This window comes from Hydra viridissima, unplaced genomic scaffold (genome assembly GCF_058129835.1).
Source record: "Hydra viridissima isolate aposymbiotic clone 2 unplaced genomic scaffold, HvirCarnegie_v1 scaffold_6, whole genome shotgun sequence".
Classification (NCBI taxonomy): domain Eukaryota; kingdom Metazoa; phylum Cnidaria; class Hydrozoa; order Anthoathecata; family Hydridae; genus Hydra; species Hydra viridissima.
Window position 1 is genome coordinate 3,184,657 of NW_028324305.1, and position 24,430 is coordinate 3,209,086.

Here is a 24,430-nt window from a genome sequence, read left to right on the forward strand (position 1 = left end):
GGCTGTAATTTTAGTTTTATTTTGTCTTCCCTACATAGGGGTGAAGCGGGACAAAGAAAAAAGTCGCAGTCCCACTTCTTTTAGATTTAGAAAGAGAGATCTTTATTAAAGTTAAATTTGATTTGATTCATCATTATTATTTGGAGCAAATTGAGAGTTCTTTTTACATCAATAATTTGAAAGCATATGTAAATAAAGTTGTTATTTCATAGTAGTCTGGTAATAGATATAGTAATAACAGTAACCTTAAATATTTTTTTATCAAACCTAATTTCTTTTAAATTTCAGGTCATGCCAAGAGTTTATAAAAGAAAAAAAGAAACTCCACATGTTTCAGAAAACATCTCCCTCAAATGTCCCGCTTCTCCCGCACACTTCTCCCACTTCTCCCTCACTTCTCCCACTTTACCCCAATAGCAGGTTTCCTCTTAAACTAAAAAAATATATACTTTATTAAAACATTCTGTCAATCTTAGGGGATGCATTTGGTGCCCCAAATATTGCTTTATTTGTTAAGACTAGTTTAGTTCAGTTCATACATCAAATAAAAAAGATATTTCAATTATCCTGAAAAAAAAAAACTCGTGTCCCAATTCTCCCCGCTCTCCCCCAATAAAATAAAGATACCAAAAACTTACTCAGAAAACATCGGATACTTTTTAACTTATTGATATTCGTCTAAACAAGTATACGTCCAATGGAGTATCTGTCCAATCGAGCATCAGCATTTTACTAATTTTACTAATTGATACATATTTTCAGAGCTTTTTTTCCATTAAAACTAAGATGTGTTGTTACTTTTAGCAATATTCTTCATTTAAATTTAATTTTTAAATTTTTGATTTTAACCCATAAACATCTTTTGGCATTATTAGCTTACTGATTTTGAGTTGTAATTATTAAGGTGCATCTGTTTGTGGATTTGTTTGTTGTGGTATGCTATTGAGCAGCAGGGTGATTTTTAATATTTATTTTTTCAAAGTTTTCCGCTAAATTTAAAATCAGTTCGATATTTTATTGCTATTTCAAAAACGCAAAAAAACTCGAAACTTTTTTAACTTTAATTAATGTTAAGGCTAATAATTTTTTATTTAGCGAAAGGTATTTAATGACGAATAATGATTTCTGACCTTGTGTTGCATGCAGACCTAATGTGTCCAGATTAGTAACTTAATGTATCCAGTATAATAGAATAAATTTATCTATTAAATGAAGTTTTAGTTCCTATTTATCAAATTTTCAAAAGAAGCGTTATCCTTTTAACTGCTCTTTGCAAATTTATTACACATACCTTAGATGAGTAATTTAAAGTAGCGATAACTTATGAGGACGTTGGGAAATCTTTTAAACCGTACGTAACAAAAATAAAACGGCGAACCGGTGAGTACGCATTTTTTTATTTAAAAAACTTTAAAATCTAATTAATCTCAAATAGGGAAACTTAAACTTGTATGCAACAATAATCTTCAATTTCTTCATTTTTTTTTTATCCTCTTTCATTTTATCTTTTTTTTTTATAGAAACTAGTCTAGCATATATGAAACCTGTTCTGATTTAAAAAAAGAACCAAAGATACGAACCTTTTTTTAAAAAAGCTCAAACTACTCATCCATTTTCTTCCTCACATCTGCAGCTTAAAAAGTTACACTCAGCACTCAATCATCTTTAATACCCAGCCTAGTAATTGTAAAGTACCGAGTTTAAAAGAAAACAATTTTAATGAAAAATGAAAGTAAAAAGAAAACAATTTAATTGAAAAATGAATGTAAAAAAGAAAACAATATAAATGATCCAATTGGGTATTGTCAAGGTTAAGGTTAGAGAGCCAATTGCTACCTCTACGTTCCCTCTATGCTTGTACCACAACCATTATATCAAATATATATTAATATAAACATTGTAATACCGTTTCTACTATTTCTCATTAGTTGGAGTCATTTTTAATGCTTTCCATCAATTGTTCAACAAAGATGGTTTTTTTCAATCGAAAGACGGAGGGCTTTTTTTTTTTTAATTGGGGAGGAACCGGTGGAATCTGAATGAAGTCCGTTTTCTTTACGTCTAAGTTCTACTTAATTTTTCATTTTCTCGCCAAACCCTCTTTCAAATCCAAAATCCTCAGTTTTGATTCGTTTTTTCTTGCGCTTCATCTCTTTTCTAAGAATCATTTATTGAGGATTTCATCTTGTCTCATCTAAATTGTAAGAATTTTTCAGCAAGAGTTTCTTAATAAGTGTGTTTCAACAATAGTGCGATATTACTAAACGGCTTCAAAAGTGTCAGTATAAATATAAAGTTGAAAATCCGATTTTAAAAGATGAATGAATAGAGTGTTAAAAAAAGTAAATGCAACAAATCTTGCATTTTTTTAGGCGCATTCGTCATGGATCCCAGAATAAAATGCATTTTGGTTAATAACATAGCTTCTGACTGGAAAAGATTCGCAAGTGACGCGGTATTTTCCGAAGCTGCTATTGATTATATCGACCTCGATAAACATAGCGATCAAAGTAAAATGGATGAGCTACTTAAATTGCTTGTTTTACGAAATCATTCTGACTTTATGTTCGTAGTCGAAAAGTCTCTTACGCTGATGGGTAGAGAAGATATTTTGAATGAGATTCAAATGATTTGTAAGTGTAGCTCTGCTTTTTTAAATGCGGTTTTTATGTTTCATGTAAAAGAATTTCTTAGCTGGTATTTCATGACAAAATGTAATATCTCGTCTCAAAATGTAATATCTCCAAGAAATATTGTTATCATAGACATCTGCATGTTAAATACAAGTTCTGCAACATTTTTATGTAAAAAGTTGTTCTATGTCATCCTAGAAATTTACAAAAATAAACTTCGACTTTAAAGTCTGAAGGAAAGGCTTTATGTAGAACTTGCTTTTTATTCATTCAAGAAATCTTTATGTGAAATATTTCCAAATACTAATTTGCGACGTTTTCTATTTTGCACTAGCTTATTTTGTCGTTTTTCTTCATTGTATGATGAAAAAGCAAATTACTGAACTATTACGACATTTTTTTCTTCAAGATGATTTTCAACATTTCGGTTTCTACTTAAAAAAAAAATGTTCCTAGTTACCTTGTTCGAAATGTTGTTAAACCAAACCTTAAATTGACCAAGGAAATCCATTTTGTTGTAAAGAAACCAACTTCCCTCTTTAATCAAACTCTTTAAATGAGTTTTAATGTATGCAATATCATGTTATTGCATGTAATATCTTTATAATAATCTAAACTGAATGCTTCCATTTTAAAAACAAAGGTGCACTCCAATGTGGCTCATTATAAAAGCATTTAACATTGTTTGATCTCTAAAACCAACCCCACACAGTGAATCCCTAGGCCGCTTTAACATTTTAATGCCTTTTAAATACCAAATATTTACATCCGTTCACCTATAAAATTATTGATAAAAAGTAAAAACGATATTTTCAATCATTAAACATCAACTTAATTACAGAAATGATTTCCTTGCATTTATTACAACAAATAATGAGACAATTTTATTTACAGAAATGCTTCTCTGGCCTTGGTCGTGGTAATTGTGATAAAGATTGATGAAAATTTTAGTCTACTCGCAATATTGGAGTTTATATTGATAAGTACCAGCCCATTCAAACGATCCTGTGACATACTTGAAGGGTGAAGTTTCTTAACCTTCTTCAGCACCCTGAAAGACCGTTCAGATGTAGCCACAGACACAGGTAATATAAAAAATATGCGCAATTCAACACAGACGTTTGGGAAGATTAAGAGGAATCGAAGTTTAAGTATCTTCTGAAACTAATAGTGAGGCTTGCATGCTAATAGGAAGTTTTTGGGATATAATTGCTTCAGAAAGATAAGATCTTCAAACAATTCCCTTGAAATATGTATGGAGTATCTTTTACAAAACAGATCGGCAGCAGAGGAATAGTCTTCAAAACTCAGTGAATTGGATTTCAATTGGAATTCAAATAGGGTGCTGATATGTCATACTGAGTTAAATCGACAATTAAGGCCAGACAGCATTGGTAATAAATAATATCACTTTGTAGTGTTGTTCTTTCTCAGATTCAGTTGATAAATGCCTGCTATCTTTTATTCTAGCATAACCAGTATCCTCTGTATGTACCATTTAAAGGAGTTCTAGTTTGTGAATGCAAAGGAAATGCAATTTCAGATTCATCTTGTGAAATTGTACGAGAATATTGAAGCAAACCATTTTAAGAAACAGGTCCGTTTTGGTAGAATTGATTTTTTCAATTTTTCCAATCTCTAGTTCTAGTAGAGAGTTCGAATTGGTTGCAGATGCAGTCGCTATATCCCTTGGATTTGTTTGCTCTCTCATTGCCAAGTTATCTGCCATTTCGTCTATAATTTTTCTCTACAAACTCTTTTTGTACTTGTACTAAGGCTAGCAATTGAACACACATAGCTCCTTATGATGGTCGAAGTGTAAATAACGGTATTTCTTTGCCAGCAGTGCTTTGTAACTGCTGACATCGAAATATCTCTATTTACATTTGGTCCATCAGAATTTTTTTACCAAGGCTTCTTGAGATTGCAATAAGTGACAATGTTGAGCGAATGAAGCAAGTGATGATTTAATCCTAATTTTCTTAACAGCTTCATGTTTTAAAGTCTTTTTCTTCTGCTTACTTGCATCACTTTGAAATACTCTCTTTATGAGTTGTTTAATCATAATATTCATGAGGCTGTTATGCACAATTGTTGGTAATGAGCTCTCAAAATATGATATTAAATTAGTAGCATACTTTCTAGGTACAGAAAACTTAAAGTTGTACAAAATCAATCCAAAAAGAACGTATTCTAGCAAAAAGGCCAGAGAAAGTTACCCTGAGGAGTTTTGTGTGATAATAGAAAAATTTAAAGAAGCCAATGCAAAGATCTTTGACAAACAGGCTGTTGAAACAGTTGATATACCTCAAGAAATATGCTGTATACATTAATTTTGTTTAGTATACACACACACACACACACACACACACACGCACACGCACACGCACACGCACACGCACAAGCACACGCACACAGGCACACAAACTTACGCACATTGTTAATATTTTTTAGTTTGATAGCACTGTTTTATTATTTATCAATAACTCTTATTACTTTTGAATATAAATAAATTTTGAATTAAGTTAAATTAAAATATTTTTCTTGTTTATTAATATTAAATCTAAAAAAGAAAATATGGGTGCAAATAATTTACAGTTTGATCAACTCCGTTTGATCTTAAAAGTTTTGGAAAAATATCCTTTGAATATTATAAGATCTTAAGATCTTGTAATATTCATAGGATATTTTATGGACTAATTAGTACGTATTTCACCCAACCTTTTTAATCTCATAACATCTTCCATCTCTTATAAATCATAATAAGAAATTGAACGAAATCTTACAAATCTTAACAAGGTCTTGCTAGTTTTGTTGCACGTCTTCCAAGATTTGCTGATCTTACAAAGATTCTTTTAAAGAAATCTTATTAAGATTTGCAAGATTCGCCACTATGGGCTCTTACAATTGGGTTCCACCTATAAATTACAATCATCTAAAAGACAGTTATAGATTTCAAGAAATACACCAATATATTTATCTTCTGTTAAAGGTTTACATGTGCCATCTGCTACCATTTTCTTTCTGCATTCTTCATATCTTCTATATTTCTCTTTTCTCCTCTTCTTCTAATTCCTTTTCTCTGATGTGATTGATAAACTAAGCTAGTTCATTCCAGTGACCTTCAATTAACAAATGATTTTTCGCACAATTTCTATTCCTCTAATCATAACAATACTCTAACGAATTAGACTAGCATTTTTGGCATTGTCAATCAATCAGACCCTCAACAATAAAAAATAAATGACGGTCGAAAAAAGCTATGAACTGTTTTCTAATTTGCCAATAATGACTAAAATTTATGTCACTTTTTTCGTTGAAAGTGTTAAACACTTGTTAAATTGCGTAAGAACTGTTTATTCACAGACTTAAGGTTATATCAAGTTTATCTATTTATCGAGGAAAAGAAAACTTACGCAGTTCATTTGCTTAAGTCCTGTCACTTCACATATTTCTTGTTTAGATGCAAGTGACCAGCTAAAAGCATATTATCAAAACACTTACGGGACAACACATCGATATAAACAGAGCCATAGAAACGATCTAAACCCTCTCGTTAATAATTTAAAGTTAGCTTCAGTAGAAGATGCAGATATTAAGATGGTTACTGATGACTTTAACGAATGGGAGTACTTTTGTCATAAACAAACCATATACAAAGAAATAAAACACGAGGAGGTATTCGATAGAAGCTCACGTTTGATTTTGATTTCAGGACCTAAAGGAATCGGGAAAACAAACTTTCTGCAAAACTGCCTTCATCAATGGTCAAACGGATTACATTGGAAAGATTTAAACTTTGTTTTTTATTTCGAATTCAATAAGTTAAACAAACTGCAAAATGTTTCAAACATGAAACAACTGATAAAGAAATTTTACAAGAATATTCTGAAAGGATACGAAGTTTCTTCGTTTAATGCCACGATGTTTATTATAGATGGATTAGATGAGTTCGTTTACATAGAACAATTAATTAATCGCAAAACATCAAACTCCATTCCTATAATAGCAGCGCTTGAAGATGTTTTTAGTTCAGAAATATATAAATGTGTTATAAGTGGAAATGTCTCTGCTGCAATGAGATACTGGAGCACAATCAAAGATTTCAAAGATGCGGCTAGCATGCAAATTATGGGTTTTAACATAAGTGGAACAAAGAGTTTCTTAGATGGTTTGTTGGAGAGTAACTCTTTAAAAAGTGACATGGAAAAACTTTACACATACTCTCGTAATGAGGAGGCTGTGCTTTCTGTCTCAATTTACTTGAAAGCAGTTTGTTCAATGCTGCTCACTTTAAAAATTGAGTCCGTTAAAACTATGACCGAGCTACACGCACTGATTTTTCTGCACTTTGTGCAACAAAACTGCAATACGAAAGAAGCATTACTTCATCAAATGCGAACATATCAGCAGCATATATTAAAAGTCTGCGAAGTAGCGTTTGCGTTGTTGGGTAAAGGAAAAGTGAACGTTTCGCAAAGTGAGCTTGGCTTGGTTCTAGATGAAAATGGTTTTGAACCGCTAGGCTTCATAAAAAAATCTATCATAAGTCAAAAATATGAGTTTGTTCATTTGGTTTTAATGAAGTTTTGCGCCTCTGTTCATGTATTATTCAATGTTAATTGTCATGAAATTATTGAAAACAAAAGATTACGCTACTGCTTGCCATTCGTTAGCGGTTTTGTGCACCGCAACGAGAAAAGCTTTTTGAATTTAATTTGCGATCTTAAGGAACCATTACACAAACAAGATTTTTGGCTAAGAGACCTCTGGGGTAAGAAAACTTCTTTCTTTAGTATTAAAACATATTTTTATCTTTAGAGCATCGGTTTGTATATATTTCCTCCGCTACTTCTAAAAAAACTTAATCAACTATTACATTTAATATAAACTAATCTATATCAGTTAAAGTCTTTTCTCAGAAGAAAAAATCAATAATAATATTATGAAAATGAAAATCATCAAAGTATATTAGTAAAGTTTCTTTATTTCTAGAACACACCTTTTGCATAACAAATCAGACTTGCATTATTTTATTTTTTTTTTACTGAAAGATATTGAACAGTGAAAATAATAACAAAATTTTTGAGTAATTAATTGAAATAATTTACATATCAGAGATATCTATCAAAATCTATTCATTTTTACGAGAAATATTAAAAGCATTGTTATAAAGATTTGTTGAGGAATGATACAAAGACTCGGATTGTTAATACTCTCTTTTTAAAAAGAGTGCTTGTACAGTTCGATTGTAAAATAACTTGAGGGTATTTTTTATTTCGACAAGGCGGATAACTGGTATTCGCGTAGAATTTAATAATAAGTAAAAGCTTTGATTACAGCTGTATTGGTCAATCTAAGTTGAATGTGTAACGTTTGTTTATACCATTCATTCCTTTCTTGCACAACAAATTTATCATTTTGCTTTTGTAGGAGTTCCAATCTCATTTTTCAGCCTCATGCATTGACGTTCTCTATTTCTTAAATGAAACAAAGTTGCTTAACGTAACAGATATATAAATTTCAAAATAATAGATTGCAATCTACTTATTGAAAAATAAGCCACCAAAAAGCAGCATTTTAAATGCATAAAGCCATTGTGTTTATTCAACTTAATAATATAATCCTTTATACTCCAATTCATCGTAAATGATTATATTTGCGCTGAAACAGGTTTTTAAAATCTTTTTGTCAAAAACAGAAGGCCTTTAATATTTACTTCTGCCTTAAAATGATAAGGCAATCTAGATCTCTAAAGCAGTGTTTGATCAACTTTTCATTATGATCAACCTTGACCACGCATAGTGCTGAAATTACTCGAGTACTAAAAGAATATTTACATTAAAGTTACATCTATCGAAAGAACATTTTTTAATTTAACTTTTCGTTATCTGAATACTCCAGATATGCTATCGACTTCAATCATTTCCATTTAAGTAGGGATAAAAACCTCTCCGTAAAAGCTCTTTATCATCTAGTGTAATAATTCACCTTAGAAAAAGTATTAACTTATTTGTAATATGAAAACAAAATGTCGCTGATAACTCACTGTTAAATGCAAATTCATTAGAAAATCGATTTTTAAAAATGGTTACTATACTTAAAGAGGTAGTGTAAAAAAAAAGTATGGAGTGTTATCCAAAACTGACATTTTTGAAACACTCTTTGATAACATACAATTTAGCAATTAATAATCTGTTTTGCAGCTTAAAGTAAAATCAATGTCAATTGTCGAATGGGATCTTTGAGGTAAGTGAAGGGAGTTAAGTTACAAAAAACTATCGTTATTTTTGAAACTACTTCATTGCTCCATTTTGGTTTTTATTCAACTATGTATTTAGCAAAGAGATTCTTTGACTCATTGCTAAATTATTTCAAATTTAGTCTTTTTCTTTTCTAAATCACTAAATAGTCATTTCAAAAACACATTCAAATCTTTTCAAAAATTAAAGAAACTGAAAAGAAATTTCCTTAAAAAAACAACAATTTAGGTGAAGTTCAAATATTAGTGTAGATGTCCTAGTTTCATACATGAACATTATTTCACTTTAAAAGTAAATAAATTAGAAATAAAAGTACTATAAATCTAAGAGGATGATAAAATAAACTACCCCATTCTTTCCTTAAAAGAACACAAAGATAACGGGCTTTTCATCGAATCCTTCTTTGAGGCACAGGTTCCTATAAATAATACTTTGAAAACTCTAATTGAAAACTCAAAAAGATGGAGCAAGATGGCAGAAGATACAACTAACGCTGATCAACTAATAAAAAAGAAATACTTTACAGACCAACTAATAGAAGCAGGATGTAACAAAAAGCTCATAAAATACTTTAAATATAAAACTTCAGTAAATAAAAGCTTAAACACAAACGCCAGAACATCATCGGTTTTTAATAAAGAGCGAAAGAATATAAATACGATTGCTGAAAAAAACAATATTGCAAAAAAGTTGTATGAAAACCAACAAATAGATAAAGCTGAAAAGGTATATCGCAAAATAGAAGCTATGCAAAGAGAAGTTTTTGGCGAAAAGCATGCCGTTACAATAAATACACATTACTGGATTGCAAGGTGCTTATATGACAAAAAACAATTAGATATCGCAGAAAAACTGTTTAGAAAAGCAGAAGTTCTGCAAAAAGAGGTTGTAGGAGAAAAGCATGTCGATACAATAAATACACAATACTGGATTGCAAGAAGCTTATATGACAAACAACAATTCGATATCGCTGAAGATGTGTTTAGAAAAGTGGAAGTTAAGCGAAAAGAAGTGTTAGGAGAAAAGCATGCTGATACAATAACTACACAATACTGGATTGCAATGTGTCTATATAATAAGAAACAGTTCGATATCACTGAAGATATGTTTAGAAAAGTAGAAGTTAAGCAAAATGAAGTTTTAGGAGAAAAGCATGCTGATACAATAACTACACAATCCTGGATTGCAATGTGTCTGTTTAATAAGAAACAGTTCGATATCACAGAAGATGTGTTTAGAAAAGTGGAAGTTAAGCAAAAAGAAGTTTTAGGAGAAAAGCATGCTGATACAATAACTACACAATCCTGGATTGCAATGTGTCTGTTTAATAAGAAACAATTCGATATTGCTGAAGATGTGTTTAGAAAAGTAGAAGTTAAGCAAAAAGAAGTTTTAGGAGAAAAGCATGCTTATGCAATAAATACACAATACTGGATTGCAATGTGTCTGTTTAATAAGAAACAATTCGATATAGCTGAAAATGTATTTAGAAAAGTAGAAGTTAAGCAAAAAGAAATGTTAGGAGAAAAGCATGCTGACACAATAAATACACAATACCGGATTGCATGGTGCTTATATGACAAACAACAATACGATATCGCTGAAGATGTGTTTGTAAAAGTAGAAGTTAAGCGAAAAGAAGTTTTAGGAGAAAAGCATACTGATACAATAACTACACAATACTGGATTGCAATGTGCCTGTATAATAAGAAACAATTCGATATCGCTGAAGATGTGTTTAGAAAAGTAGAAGTTAAGCGAATTGATGTTTTAGGAGAAAAGCATGCTGATACAATAAATACACAATTCTGGATTGCAACGTGCTTATATCACAAACAACAATTCGATATTGCTGAAGATGTGTTTAGGAAAGTAGAAGTTAAGCAGAAAGAAGTTTTAGGAGAAAAGCATGCTGATTCAATAACTATACAATACTGGATTGCAATGTGTCTGTTTGATAAGGAACAATTCGATATCGCTGAAGAAGTGTTTAGAAAAGTAGAAGTTAAGCGAAAAGAAGTGTTAGGAGAAAAGCATGCTGATACAATAAATACACAATTCTGGATTGCAAGGTGCTTATATCACAAACAACAATTCGATATTGCTGAAGATGTGTTTAGAAAAGTAGAAGTTAAGCAAAAAGGGGTGTTAGGAGAAAAGCATGCTGATACTATAACTATACAATACTGGATTGCAAAGTGCCTGTATAATAAGAAACAATTCGATATCGCTGAAGAAGTGTTTAGAAAAGTGGAAGTTAAGCAAAAAGAAGTGTTAGGAGAAAAGCATGCTGATACAATAAATACACAATTCTGGATTGCAAGGTGCTTATATCACAAACAACAATTCGATATTGCTGAAGATGTGTTTAGAAAAGTAGAAGTTAAGCAAAAAGGGGTGTTAGGAGAAAAGCATGCTGATACAATAATTATACAATACTGGATTGCAAAGTGCCTGTATAATAAGAAACAATTCGATATCGCTGAAGAAGTGTTTAGAAAAGTGGAAGTTAAGCAAAAAGAAGTGTTAGGAGAAAAGCATGCTGATACAATAAATACACAATACCGGATTGCATGGTGCTTATATGACAAACAACAATACGATATCGCTGAGGATGTGTTTGTAAAAGTAGAAGTTAAGCGAAAAAAAGTTTTAGGAGAAAAGCATACTGATACAATAACTACACACTACTGGATTGCAATGTGCCTGTATAATAAGAAACAATTCGATATCGCTGAAGATGTGTTTAGAAAAGTAGAAGTTAAGCAAAAAGAAGTGTTAGGAGAAAAGCATGCTGATACAATAACTACACAATACTGGATTGCAAGGTGCTTATATCACAAACAACAATTCGATATCGCTGAAGATGTGTTTAGAAAAGTAGAAGTTAAGCTAATTGAAGTTTTAGGAGAAAAGCATGCTGATACAATAAATACACAATTCTGGATTGCAAGGTGCTTATATGACAAACAACAATTCGATATTGCTGAAGATGTGTTTAGAAAAGTAGAAGTTAAGCAAAAAGAAGTTTTAGGAGAAAAGCATGCTGATACAATTAAAACACTATTCTGGATTGCAAGGTGCTTTTTTGACAAACGACGATTTAACATTGCTGAGAAATTGTTATGAAATATAGAAGTTATGCTAAAATATGTTTTAGAAGGAAAACATGCTGATAAATAAATACACAATAGAGGGTTGCAATGGGCTAATATTAAAAACAACAATTCGACAACGCTGAAAAAGTGCTTCGAAAAGTGGAAGTGTAAAAAAAGAAGATTTAGGGGAAAAGCATGCTGATACAATAAAAACAAAATACTGGATTACACGGTGCATATAACATAAACAACAGTTTGATAAAACTGATAATGTGTTTAGAAATGAAGAAGTTATTCGAAATGAGTTTTTACGGGTAAAGTTTGCCGATGCAATAAATACGCAATACTGGATTGCAATGTGCTTAGAAGGCAAATAACAATTTTATAAAGCTGAAAAAGTGGTTATAAATGTAGGAGTTATGCAAAAAGCATGCTAATGCTATAATTATACAATACCGGATTTCGAGTTGCCTTTATAATAATTATCAATATGATAACGGTGAAAATGTGTTTAGAAATCTTGAAGTTATGCGAAAAGACGTTTTAGGAGAATAGAATGCAGATACAATAAATACCTAATTCGGGATTGCAATATGCTTACTTGAGAAATAACAATTCGATAATGCTGAAAATTTGTTTAGAAATGTATTAATAATGCAAAGAGAACTTTTTGGGTAAAGGCATGCTAATACAATACTTTTGCAATAATGGATTGTTTGGTGCATTTATGACAAACAACAAATCAAACAAACGCTGAAAATGTTTTTAGAGATGTATTTATTATGCGAAAAAATGTTTTAAGATAAAGGCATGTTTATGCAAGAAATACGCAATACAGGCTTTCAATGTGCTTACATGGCAATTAACAATTCGTTAACCCTGAAAAAAATTTTAGAAATGTATTTGTTTTGGAAAGGCAGTTTTTAGGAGAATAGCATGCTTATGCATTTATTACTCAGTACAGGTTAGCGAGTATTTTACTTTAAAGGAATCTTATCAATATAATTCTTATAAACGTTTAGTGATGTAGAGATCATACAAGTCTGGGATTTACTGTAGGATGATGCTTATTCACTTAATATTAAATGCTAATTTTCAAGGTTCTTACTTAATAAGAATCTATTAAATATCACTTAAAAAGTGTTTAGAAATGTAGAACTCTTTCAACTTGAAGTGTTAGGAAAGACTGACCTTTTTTTGAAAAACTGTCTTGAGTTACAAGGTATTTATATAACAAACAACGCTTAGATATAACTCTTAAATTGCGGTAAGAGATATAGAAAATTTGCAAAAAGTGATTTTTAGAGAGAGGATTTTGATATTTTATATACTCTGTTGTCTATTGAAATGTATTTCTAAATAACAAGACATTTTATTGGCTCTCAGAAACAGCTGATAATAGGTTGTGTTATTCAGAAATACGAGCTATAGGTCAATTATATGATGAGGTGTTTATTAATAAATTAAATATGAGAATATAAGTAATAATATGACGCCATGCGTTTAGCTTACATTAAAAGCATGGCGTCATTCTTGTTAGCTAATCTCGACTAATGCAATTTTTTAACAGTTATTTAGTTTTTTTTTATAACCGTTTAATAACCTTGATTCTTCAGTTACGGACTTTTTTTTGTGTAATTTTTGTAAGTATTTTCTTTTCTGGCACTTTTGTTAAAGCTAGGTACTCTGGTACTTTAGCTAAAGCAGGGTTCATGGCAGTTTTAGAAATCCATTTTCCCTGAGTTTTCCCTGAATATTCCCTGATATTTACCCAATTTCAAGTACTTTTTCCCTGAGTTCGGGAGGCGAAAAGTATATAATTTTCCTTGTTAATATTGAAGGATATAATACTTTCGCAACTGAATCCCCATGCTGCCCTAATATTTTTATCAAAACTTTTTAAGGATATAAATACTTCTTTTTTAATTGATAGCAATCTGTTAAAGGAAGGTTTTTAAGTAATAAAATGTGGTTTAATAAGGAAACAAAAACCATAAAAGTTCAATAAATATTTATCATATTATCTTTCCATGCAATTTATTGATAATTAAACCTTATTCCTTTTATTATTCTTTTATTTAAAAAATAAAATGAAGAAGTTTTTTTTAAAGATATTTCGAACAGAGTAATGTGTTTTAACAATATATAAAGTTTATATGAGAACCATTCTATATAAAGTTATTTTAGCAACTTTCTCTTTTGCTCTAAGATACCAAGTGCTAGCTCTAATTTCTTAATTTCTTCGTTTTTCTTATTTGCTTTTCGTTTCATAGCATTAGCTTTAGAAATTAACCCTAGATCTTGCTTCTCTTCAGCTTCCTCAACAAATTTTACAAAACCAAACTGCAACATTTCACTGGTCTTCTTCAGTTGATCTCGTCTTGTTTCAACATCTTTTATTTGATTGCTAACAACTTTCCTTGCCAATTGACTTGCTTCTTTTTTATTAGTGTATGTTATTGAACTTAGGTAGCTTCTATATCTTTCATGGGATGATCTTACATTGATTATCATTTTGTTTGTAATTTCAATATCATGTGGCTGGAGATTATTTGATAGCATATGATCTTTAACTAAACGTCTTGCAGTTATTGATTTTTCATTCAAATTTTGTTCAAGTATTACGGCATTTATACTAAAATCTCTCTCAACTGAAGCTTGTCCATGGCTTAGTGTCAAAAGTACTTTTACAGTTGATGCCAACTCATTATATTTACTTAGATTGCACTTTTTAAAATAGAAGTCATCTAAATTCTATCTCCATTGAATTCATGAAAACTGTTTTGATAAACCCTTGATTCTCTAAGATATTGGTAAATTGATTTACAGCTTTATCAGTAAAGACTGGTGAAAGATATTTTAAGCTAATCAAGTGGTTCAATAAAGATTTGTACTTCTTTTCAGCGTTTTCTGGAGTCATTGCTATCAATGCATTAGGGTTAAAAACCTGAGAATTGCGTACAATTATAGACACTAATAGAGTTCTCTCCATGAACTTTTCAAATAATCATACATATATGTTAGTGCAATCTTTTTGGAAACTTTGAATATCAGTAATTGTTATTATATCTTTCTTTTGTAAAGAAGCTAATCTTGTTTCAGCTGCAAATCCTTGTTTGATTTGATTTCCCTTAAGTAGGTTCTCTTTTTTATGAGTCAACTTTTGGTATAGACCAATTATCAATAACTTTGCGTTTCACAAACAACCTCAGTATGGATAGCAACAGCCTTTCTAAGTCACTATACATGAATGGAATCATTGGCTTGTCAGTTTGGTATGCCAATAAATATGGCTCTAATGTGCTGGCAACAAAGCTGAAAACTTCAAATTTTAAAAGAATAAGTTTGTCTTTAACAGCTTTTTTAACAATTAAAAAGCTTTTTGATTTGGGTTGCTCTGAAGATGGTAACATTTACCAAAATTCAATTCACTTCCATATATTAGGCCAGATTTCAATGCCACGATCTGCAATAGATTTGCTTTCAACCCACCTTGTTGCACAAAAGAAAAGAGGGTATTTTTTTGCATCTGTGACTGTTTCATAATTTTGACGCCTAGCCGGGCTGTCATGAAGAATTTGCCAACACCCTTTCAGAGTTTCTTTAATATTGCATGTGGTTGGTTCAATAGCTGCTTTAAAGGTACCATGAATTACATGCAAGGAGCAACTTCCAGTATTTATAAGCTGTTGCATCTCGTTGTTCTTTCTGTGTTTATTTAGATCATTGAGAAATTTCCAATTTGTAGAGGGTCCATCCATGGAAACTTGAAACATTTTACTTGAATCAAATCTCAATAAGTTTTCGTTGAAATGAATAAGAAGGTCAGAAGCTGTAGAATGACCAAGAAAAGCTGATATCCAATATCGTATTTTGACTTTGTCATTGACATCCCAATATCGAATGAGTAGGTCCATCTGACATGTTTGGGTTATGTCATTCAAACTCTCATCAAAAGATATGATGTAACAATCTGATTTTGTGATTTCTTCTTCTAAGAGTGTCTTGAAGTATGGCGCTAGTCCATGGTTAACAATGTATGATACTTTTGAGCAACTCATGGTGAAATCTTCTGCTACCTTGCTGTCAGGAAACATCTTTTTAAAAGTGCTGTTTAAATTTGCACATGAATTATTAGAGTACCAGCTCATTGCAGATTTCAGTGCCCATTTGATCTCAGCGTTAGTTGATAAGGGTGATTTAATTGAGGAATCAATAGTTATTTATTTTTTGGTGGAAAATGTTGTATTTTTTCTTCACATCTAAGTGACTCAGCTTGCAACTCTTTTCCATTAACAAAGAAACAGCTAACAGGCTTTGCAGCAGATTGATGCTTTTTACCTAAAATAACATAATTGAAGATTAAACATTTAGCTTTCAAAAATGTGTCACATTTTAATGCTATCATTTTTGTCACAGTCAGTTTAACTTGCAAAACTTGAAATAGTAATGTATAAACAATAACAGCAACCACAAGGTTGATTACAATCTATTAATAACTGAGATTATAATATAAAATCAAGAACTAATCAAACATTATTTCTTTTTAATTTTCACTCTCACATTAAAAAAGTTTATATAAATACCTCCAGGCATGACTTTTAAAAGCCTGAATACCCATATTAGACAATTCAAACGATTTTTTACATCTTTTGTAATGAGCTTTAGTTTTTGCATAAGCGTCAGGAACTAACCAATCTTTATAAATATGGTGTTGTAACCAATCTTCTTGAATATAGGTCTTTTTTGAAGTCATATCTTATATTATCATATTAAATTAAATATTTATCTAAAGGCATGGTTATTATTTTTTATAAAAGTTATAAAACCACTGTAGTGAGCAACTTTCAATAAAAATAAAAAACTCAAAATTTTTATATTGCAAAATAACTTCAAGTTATATACAAAACTAAAAAACATTCCCTGAGTTTTCCCTGATTTTAAAGATTTTCAAAAAAAGTTCCCTAAATTTTCCAGGTATTCCCTGATTTTTCATAATTTAAAAACTTTTCCCTGGTTTTCCAGGTTTTCTCTGAGTGCCATGAACCCTGTAAAGCAGAAGCTGTACCATAGCCATTGATTGTTCTGGGCGATATGTAACATTCAAAGGCATATTGTCAACATCCGAATAAATTCGCGATCGTTTGGACAGCTTTCGCTAACTTTAAACGCTACACATATCATTTTCGGTGTCTTTCCCAGAGAATCTATATTGGATTCAAAGCTTGGAGTCTCATAAATAGTCATTTTTTTGCCTTTGTATGCATTCCTCCATATTAAGGTATCCCATGCACAAAACTCTATAAAAAGCACATGAAAAGAAAGTCCACAAAAAATACTACTTAGATGTTGTCAAACAACTTCATTATCTTTAATAATACAAGATTACAGTTATTATCTTTTAAGTAACAAGGTTTTAGTAAACTCATCACAATCACATAAATTTACTTTCATATGTAAAATTCTTTTAATTTAAAAAATGATGTTTATTGCTAAAACGTTTTTTAAATTTCTTGAGTACAAAATTTAGTTTATTTCATAATTTATTTTTTCCAACACAAAGTAGTATGTTCTTTAGTTCTTTAAACCTTCGAAACTTATTTGTATTAATAAAGAGCTCGTTAGACGGCACAAGGCTTCTATGTGTTAATAAACGGGGCGACTTGGCGGTTTTTTTCCAAATAAAGAAACAATTTTTTTAATGAGCTCTTTTAAAAAGACGTTTAATAAGTGCCATGTTTATTATAATAAACGAAAACAGCACCTATATAAAGTCTGAGTGAAAATATATCATAACTTGAACGCCTTAAACTCAATCTTTGAGCTGTGTCTATGTTGTATTTTAAAAAAATACCAAAGCTATTGGTTAAACTAAAGCGATGTGAACATTTCTTTTTCTTTAAATGTCTGGTGTAAGAAAGGAAACAAAAGCGCTTAAGTAATATGTTTTACCGGCAATCCTAAGAATATATTTATCATGATGATTTCAAACCAATTAACAAATTCTCTCGTTAAAATGTTGACACTTGCTTTAATAATATTTTAAGTCAAAACAAATAAAATTGTCAGATCTTCAAAGTTCATTTTTAACAAGCAAATATTGAGTGTATCGAATTTTCATGTTCTTATATAATTTCACTCGGATGATGTTTAGCTGATGTTTGATGCTACGAAAATAGCAGCATAATAAAATATTCTAACAGATTAAAGTTTTATTATAAAAACCAAAAAGTCTCCCAAAACCATGGAAAATGTTTTTTATGAAATCATGCTCTTAAAATGCTGCATATTCTGTCTCTAAAATCATAATTATAATTATAATAATAGTAATAAGTCTGGTGGAAGAAAGAAAACAAAAGCGTCAAAGTAACATGTTTTATCGACAATCCTAAGAATATATTTATCAACTTGAAGTGTTAGGAAAAGAATTTAAAGAAAGTGTAAATTGTAAAGAAGTTTATCGATAAATGATTTACTAGGATACAATCAAACACATACAAACAAATATTTTAAACATAATCTTCTCCTTTTGTAATTGGCTTCCACTTTCAGATTATGATCACTTAAGAGATAGTTAAGGACTTAAAAAGATAAACAATAATCATCTTCATCTATTGTTATGTTTTTTATGTTGTTGTTATTATTATAGGTATTATTTTTATTGGTGTTAGTATTACTATTAATATTGTTATTATTATTAGTGCTATTATTGTCATTATCATTATTATTATTGCTACAATTGCTGTAATTATCATTAATAGTAATATTTTTATTATTATTACTATTATTATTATTATTATAATTATTATTATTATTATTATTATTATTATTATTATTATTATTATTATTATTATTATTATTATTATTATTATTATTATTATTATTATTATTGTTAATATTATTATCATTATTATTATCATTATTATTATCATTATTATTATTATTATTATTATTATTATTATTATTATTATTATTATTATTATTATTATTATTATTATTATTATTATTATTATTATTATTATTATTATTGTTAATATTATTATCATTATTATTATCATTATTATTATCATTATTATTATTATTATTATTATTATTATTATTATTATTATTATTATTATTATTATTATTATTATTATTATTATTATTATTATTATTATTATTATTATTATTATTATTATTATTATTGTTAATATTATTATCATTATTATTATCATTATTATTATTATTATTATTATTATTATTATTATTATTATTATTATTATTATTATTATTATTATTATTATTATTATTATTATTATTATTATTGTTAATATTATTATCATTATTATTATCATTATTATTATTATTATTTTTATTATTATTATTATTATTATTATTATTATTATTATTATTATTGTTATTATTATTATTATTATTATTATTATTATTATTATTATTATTATTATTATTATTATTATTATTATTATTATTGTTAATATTATTATCATTATTATTATCATTATTATTATCATTATTATTATTATTATTATTATTATTATTATTATTATTATTATTATTATTATTATTATTATTATTATTATTATTATTATTATTATTATTATTATTATTATTATTATTATTATTATTTATATTATTATTATTATTATTATTATTATTATTATTATTATTATTATTATTATTATTATTATTATTATTATTATTATTATTATTATTATTTATAATGCAATAGCAAAATTTTTGATTGTTTGATTTGATGGTTTGATTGTTTCTTGATCGTTACATATGATTTTCTTGATTTTGTAAGAAAACAAAGATGAAGTTACCAACAAAAGGATGCAGTTACATTTCCATTTAAGTAGGGATAAAAAACCTCTCCGTAAAAGTTCTTTATCATCTAGTGTAATAATTCACCTTAGAAAAAGTATTAACTTATTTGTAACATGAAAACAAAACGTCGCTGATAACTCACTATTAAATGCAAACTCATTAGAGAATCGATTTTTAAAATTGGTTATTATACTTGTAGAGGTTGTGTAAAAAAAGTTTGCAGTTTTATCCAAAACTGACATTTTTGAAACACTCTTTGATAACATACAATTTAGCAATTAATAATCTGTTTTGCTGCTTAAAGTAAAATCTATATCAAGTGTCGAATGGGATCTTTGAGGTAAGTGAAGGGAGTTAAGTTACAAAAAACTATCGTTATTTTTGAAACTACTTCATTGCTCCGTTTTGGTTTTTGTTCAACTTTGTATTTAGCAAAGAGATTCTTTGACTCATTGCTAAATTATTTCTAATTTAGTCTTTTTCTTTTCTAAATCACTAAATAGTCATTTCAAAAACACATTCAAATCTTTTCAAAAATTAATGAAACTGAAAAGAAATTTCCTTAAAAAAAAGAACTTTTTAGGTGAAGTTCAAATATTGGTGGAGAAGTCTCAATTTCATACATGAATATTATTTCACATTAAAAACAAATAAATTAGAAATAAAAGTAACTATAAATCTAGGAGGATGAAAAAATAAACTACTCCATTCTTTCCTTAATAGAACAAAAAGATCACGGGCTTTTCATCGAATCCTTCTATGAGGCACAGGTTCCTATAAATAATACTTTGAAAACTCTAATTGAAAACTCAAAAAGATGGAGCAAAATGTCAGAAGATAAAACTAAAGCTGATCAACTAATAAAACAGAAATACTTTACAGACCAACTAATAGAAGCAGGATGTAAAAAAAAGTTCATAAAATACATTAAATATAAAACTTCAGTAAATAATAGCTTCAATACAAACTCCAGAACATCATCGGTATTTAATAAAGAGCGAAAGAATATAAATAGGATTGCTGAAAAATTCAATATTGCAAAAAAGTTATATGAAAATCAACAAATAGATAAGGCTGAAAAGGTTTTTCGCAAAATAGAAGTTATGCAAACAGAAGTTTTAGGCGAAAAGCATGCCGTTACAATAAATACACATTACTGGATTGCAAAATGCTTATATGAAAAAAGACAGTTCGATAACGCAGAAAAAGTGCTAAGGAATGTAGAAGTTATTAGAAAAAAAGTAATAGGAAAAAAGCATGCTGACACAATAACTACAAAATACTGGATTGCAAGGTGCTTATATGAAAAACAACAAATTCAAAACGCTGAAACAGTATTAAGAAAAGTAGAATTTAAGCAAAAAGAAGTTTTAGGAGAAAAGCATGTTGATACAATAAATACACAATCCTGGATTGCCAGGTGCTTATATGACAAACAACAATTCGATATCGCTGAAGGTGTGTTCAGAAAAGTAGAAGTTAAACAAAAAGAAGTTTTAGGAGAAAAGCATGTCATTACAATAAATACACAATTCTGGATTGCAAGGTGCTTATATGATATACAACAACTCGATATCGCTGAAGATGTGTTTAGAAAAGTAGAATTTAAACAAAAAGAAGTTTTAGGGGAAAAGCATGTCATTACAATAAATACACAAATCTGGATTGCAATGTGCCTGTATAATAAGAAACAATTCAATAACGCTGAAGATGTGTTTAGAAAAGTAGAAGTTAAGCGAAAAGAAGTTTTAGGAGAAAAGCATGTTGATACAATAAATACACAATCCTGGATTGCCAGGTGCTTATATGACAAACAACAATTCGATATCGCTGAAGGTGTGTTCAGAAAAGTAGAAGTTAAACAAAAAGAAGTTTTAGGAGAAAAGCATGTCATTACAATAAATACACAATTCTGGATTGCAAGGTGCTTATATGATATACAACAACTCGATATCGCTGAAGATGTGTTTAGAAAAGTAGAATTTAAACAAAAAGAAGTTTTAGGGGAAAAGCATGTCATTACAATAAATACACAAATCTGGATTGCAATGTGCCTGTATAATAAGAAACAATTCAATAACGCTGAAGATGTGTTTAGAAAAGTAGAAGTTATGGAAAAAGAAGTTTTAGGAGAAAAGCATACTGAGACAATAAATACACAATACTCCATTGCAATGTGCTTATATGAAAAACAACAATTCGATATCGCTGAAGATGTGTTTAGAAAAGTAGAAGTTAAGCGAAAAGAAGTTTTAGGAGAAAAGCATTTCGATACAATAACTACACAATACTGGATTGCAAGGTGCTTATATAAGAAACAACAAATCGATATCGCTGAAGATGTGTTTAGAAAAGTAGAATTTAAGCAAAAAGAAGTTTTAGGAGAAAAGCATATCGATACAATAAATACACAATTCTGGATTGCAATGTGCTTATATGAAAAAGAACAATTCGATATCGCTGAAGATGTGTTTAGAAAAGTAGTAGTTAAGCAAAAAGAAGTTTTAGGAGAAAAGCATACTGAGACAATAAATACACAATACTCCATTGCAATGTGCTTATATGAAAAACAACAATTCGATATCGCTGAAGATGTGTTTAGAAAAGTAGAAGTTAAGCGAAAAGAAGTTTTAGGAGAAAAGCATGTCATTACAATAAATACACAATTCTGGATTGCAATGTGCTTATATAATAAACAACAAATCGATATCGCTGAAGATATGTTTAGAAAAGAAGAAGTTAGGCGAAAAGAAGTTTTAGGAGAAAAGCATACTGATACAATAAATACACAACACTGGATTGCCAGGTGCTTATATGACAAACAACAATTCAATATCGTTGAAGATGTGTTTAGAAAAGTAGAAGTTAAGCAAAAAGAAGTTTAAGGAGAAAAGCATGTCGATACAATAAATACACAATTCTGGATTGCAATGTGCCTGTATAATAAGAAACAATTCAATAACGCTGAAGAGATGTTTAGAGTTTTAGAAGTTATGCAAAAAGAGGTTTTTGGTGAAAAGCATGCTGATTCAATTAAAACGCTATTCTGGATTGCAAGGTGCTTTTTTGACAAACGACGATTTAGTAATGCTGAGAAGTTTTTATGAAATGTAGAAGTTATGCAAAAAGATGTTTTAGGAGAAAAACATGCTGATAAATAAATACACAATAGAGGGTTGCAATGTGCTTATATTAAAAACAACAATTCGACAACGCTGAAAAAGTGCTTCGAAAAGTGGAAGTGTAAAGAAAGAAGATTTAGGGGAAAAGCATGCTGATACAATAAAAACAGAATACTGGATTACAAGGTGCATATAACATAAACAACAGTTTGATAAGGCTGATAATGTGTTTAGAAATGAAGAAGTTATTCGAAATGAGTTTTTACGGGAAAAGTTTGCCGATGCAATAAATACGCAATACTGGATTGCAATGTGCTTAGAAGGCAAATAACAATTTTATAAAGCTGAAAAAGTGGTTATAAATGTATGAGTTATGCAAAAAGCATGCTAATGCTATAATTATACAATACCGGATTTCGAGTTGCCTTTATAATAATTATCAATATGATAACGGTGAAAATGTGTTTAGAAATCTTGAAGTTATGCGAAAAGACGTTTTAGGAGAATAGAATGCAGATACAATAAATACCTAATTCGGGATTGCAATATGCTTACTTGAGAAATAACAATTCGATAATGCTGAAAATTTGTTTAGAAATGTATTAATAATGCAAAGAGAACTTTTTGGGTAAAGGCATGCTAATACAATACTTTTGCAATAATGGATTGTATGGTGCATTTATGACAAACAACAAATCAAACAAACGCTGAAAATGTTTTTAGAGATGTATTTATTATGCGAAAAAATGTTTTAAGATAAAAGCATGTTTATGCAATAAATACACAATGCAGGCTTGCAATGTGCTTACATGGCAATTAACAATTCGTTAACCCTGAAAAAAATTTTAGAAATGTATTTGTTTTGGAAAGGCAGGTTTTAGGAGAATAGCATGCTTATGCATTTATTACTCAGTACAGGTTAGCGAGTATTTTACTTTAAAGGAATCTTATCAATATCACTCTTACTAACGTTTAGTGATGTAGAGATCATACAAGTCTTGGATTTACTGTAGGATGATGCTTATTCACTTAATACTCAATGCTAATTTTCAAGGTTTACTTTATAAGAATCTATTAAATAACACTTAAAAAGTGTTTAGAAATGTAGAACTCTTTCAACTTGAAGTGTTAGGAAAGACTGACCTTTTTTTGAAAAACTGTCTTGAGTTACAAGGTATTTATATAACAAACAACGCTTAGATATAACTCTTAAATTGAGGTGAGAGATGTAGAAAATTTGCAAAAAGTAGTTTTTGGAGAGAGGATCTTTGATATTTTAAATACTCTGTTCTCTATTGAAATGTATTTCTAAATAAGAAGTCGTTTTATTGGCTCTCAGAAACAGCTGATAATAGGTTGTGTTATTCAGAAATACGAGCTATAGGTCAATAATATGATGAGGTGTTTATTAATAAATTAAATATGAGAATATAAGTAATAATATGACGCCATGCTTTTAACGTAAGTTAAAAGCATGGCGTCATTCT

At 29.2% G+C, this 24,430-nt stretch overlaps 1 protein-coding gene and 1 pseudogene across 1 annotated transcript; one reads left to right on the forward strand and one right to left on the reverse strand.

Moving 5' to 3' along the window:
• Positions 1 to 1,282: 1,282 nt before the first annotated feature.
• On the forward strand, positions 1,283 to 24,079 carry LOC149886650 (uncharacterized). The gene is made up of 4 exons (XM_090090728.1): positions 1,283 to 1,380; positions 2,373 to 2,633; positions 6,097 to 7,407; positions 20,545 to 24,079. The coding sequence occupies exons 2-4, from the start codon at positions 2,384 to 2,386 to the stop codon at positions 22,704 to 22,706; spliced, it is 3,723 nt and encodes a 1,240-aa protein (XP_089946854.1). The 5' UTR covers positions 1,283 to 1,380; positions 2,373 to 2,383; the 3' UTR covers positions 22,707 to 24,079.
• On the reverse strand, positions 14,167 to 16,750 carry LOC149886651 (uncharacterized; annotated as a pseudogene).
• Positions 24,080 to 24,430: the final 351 nt, after the last annotated feature.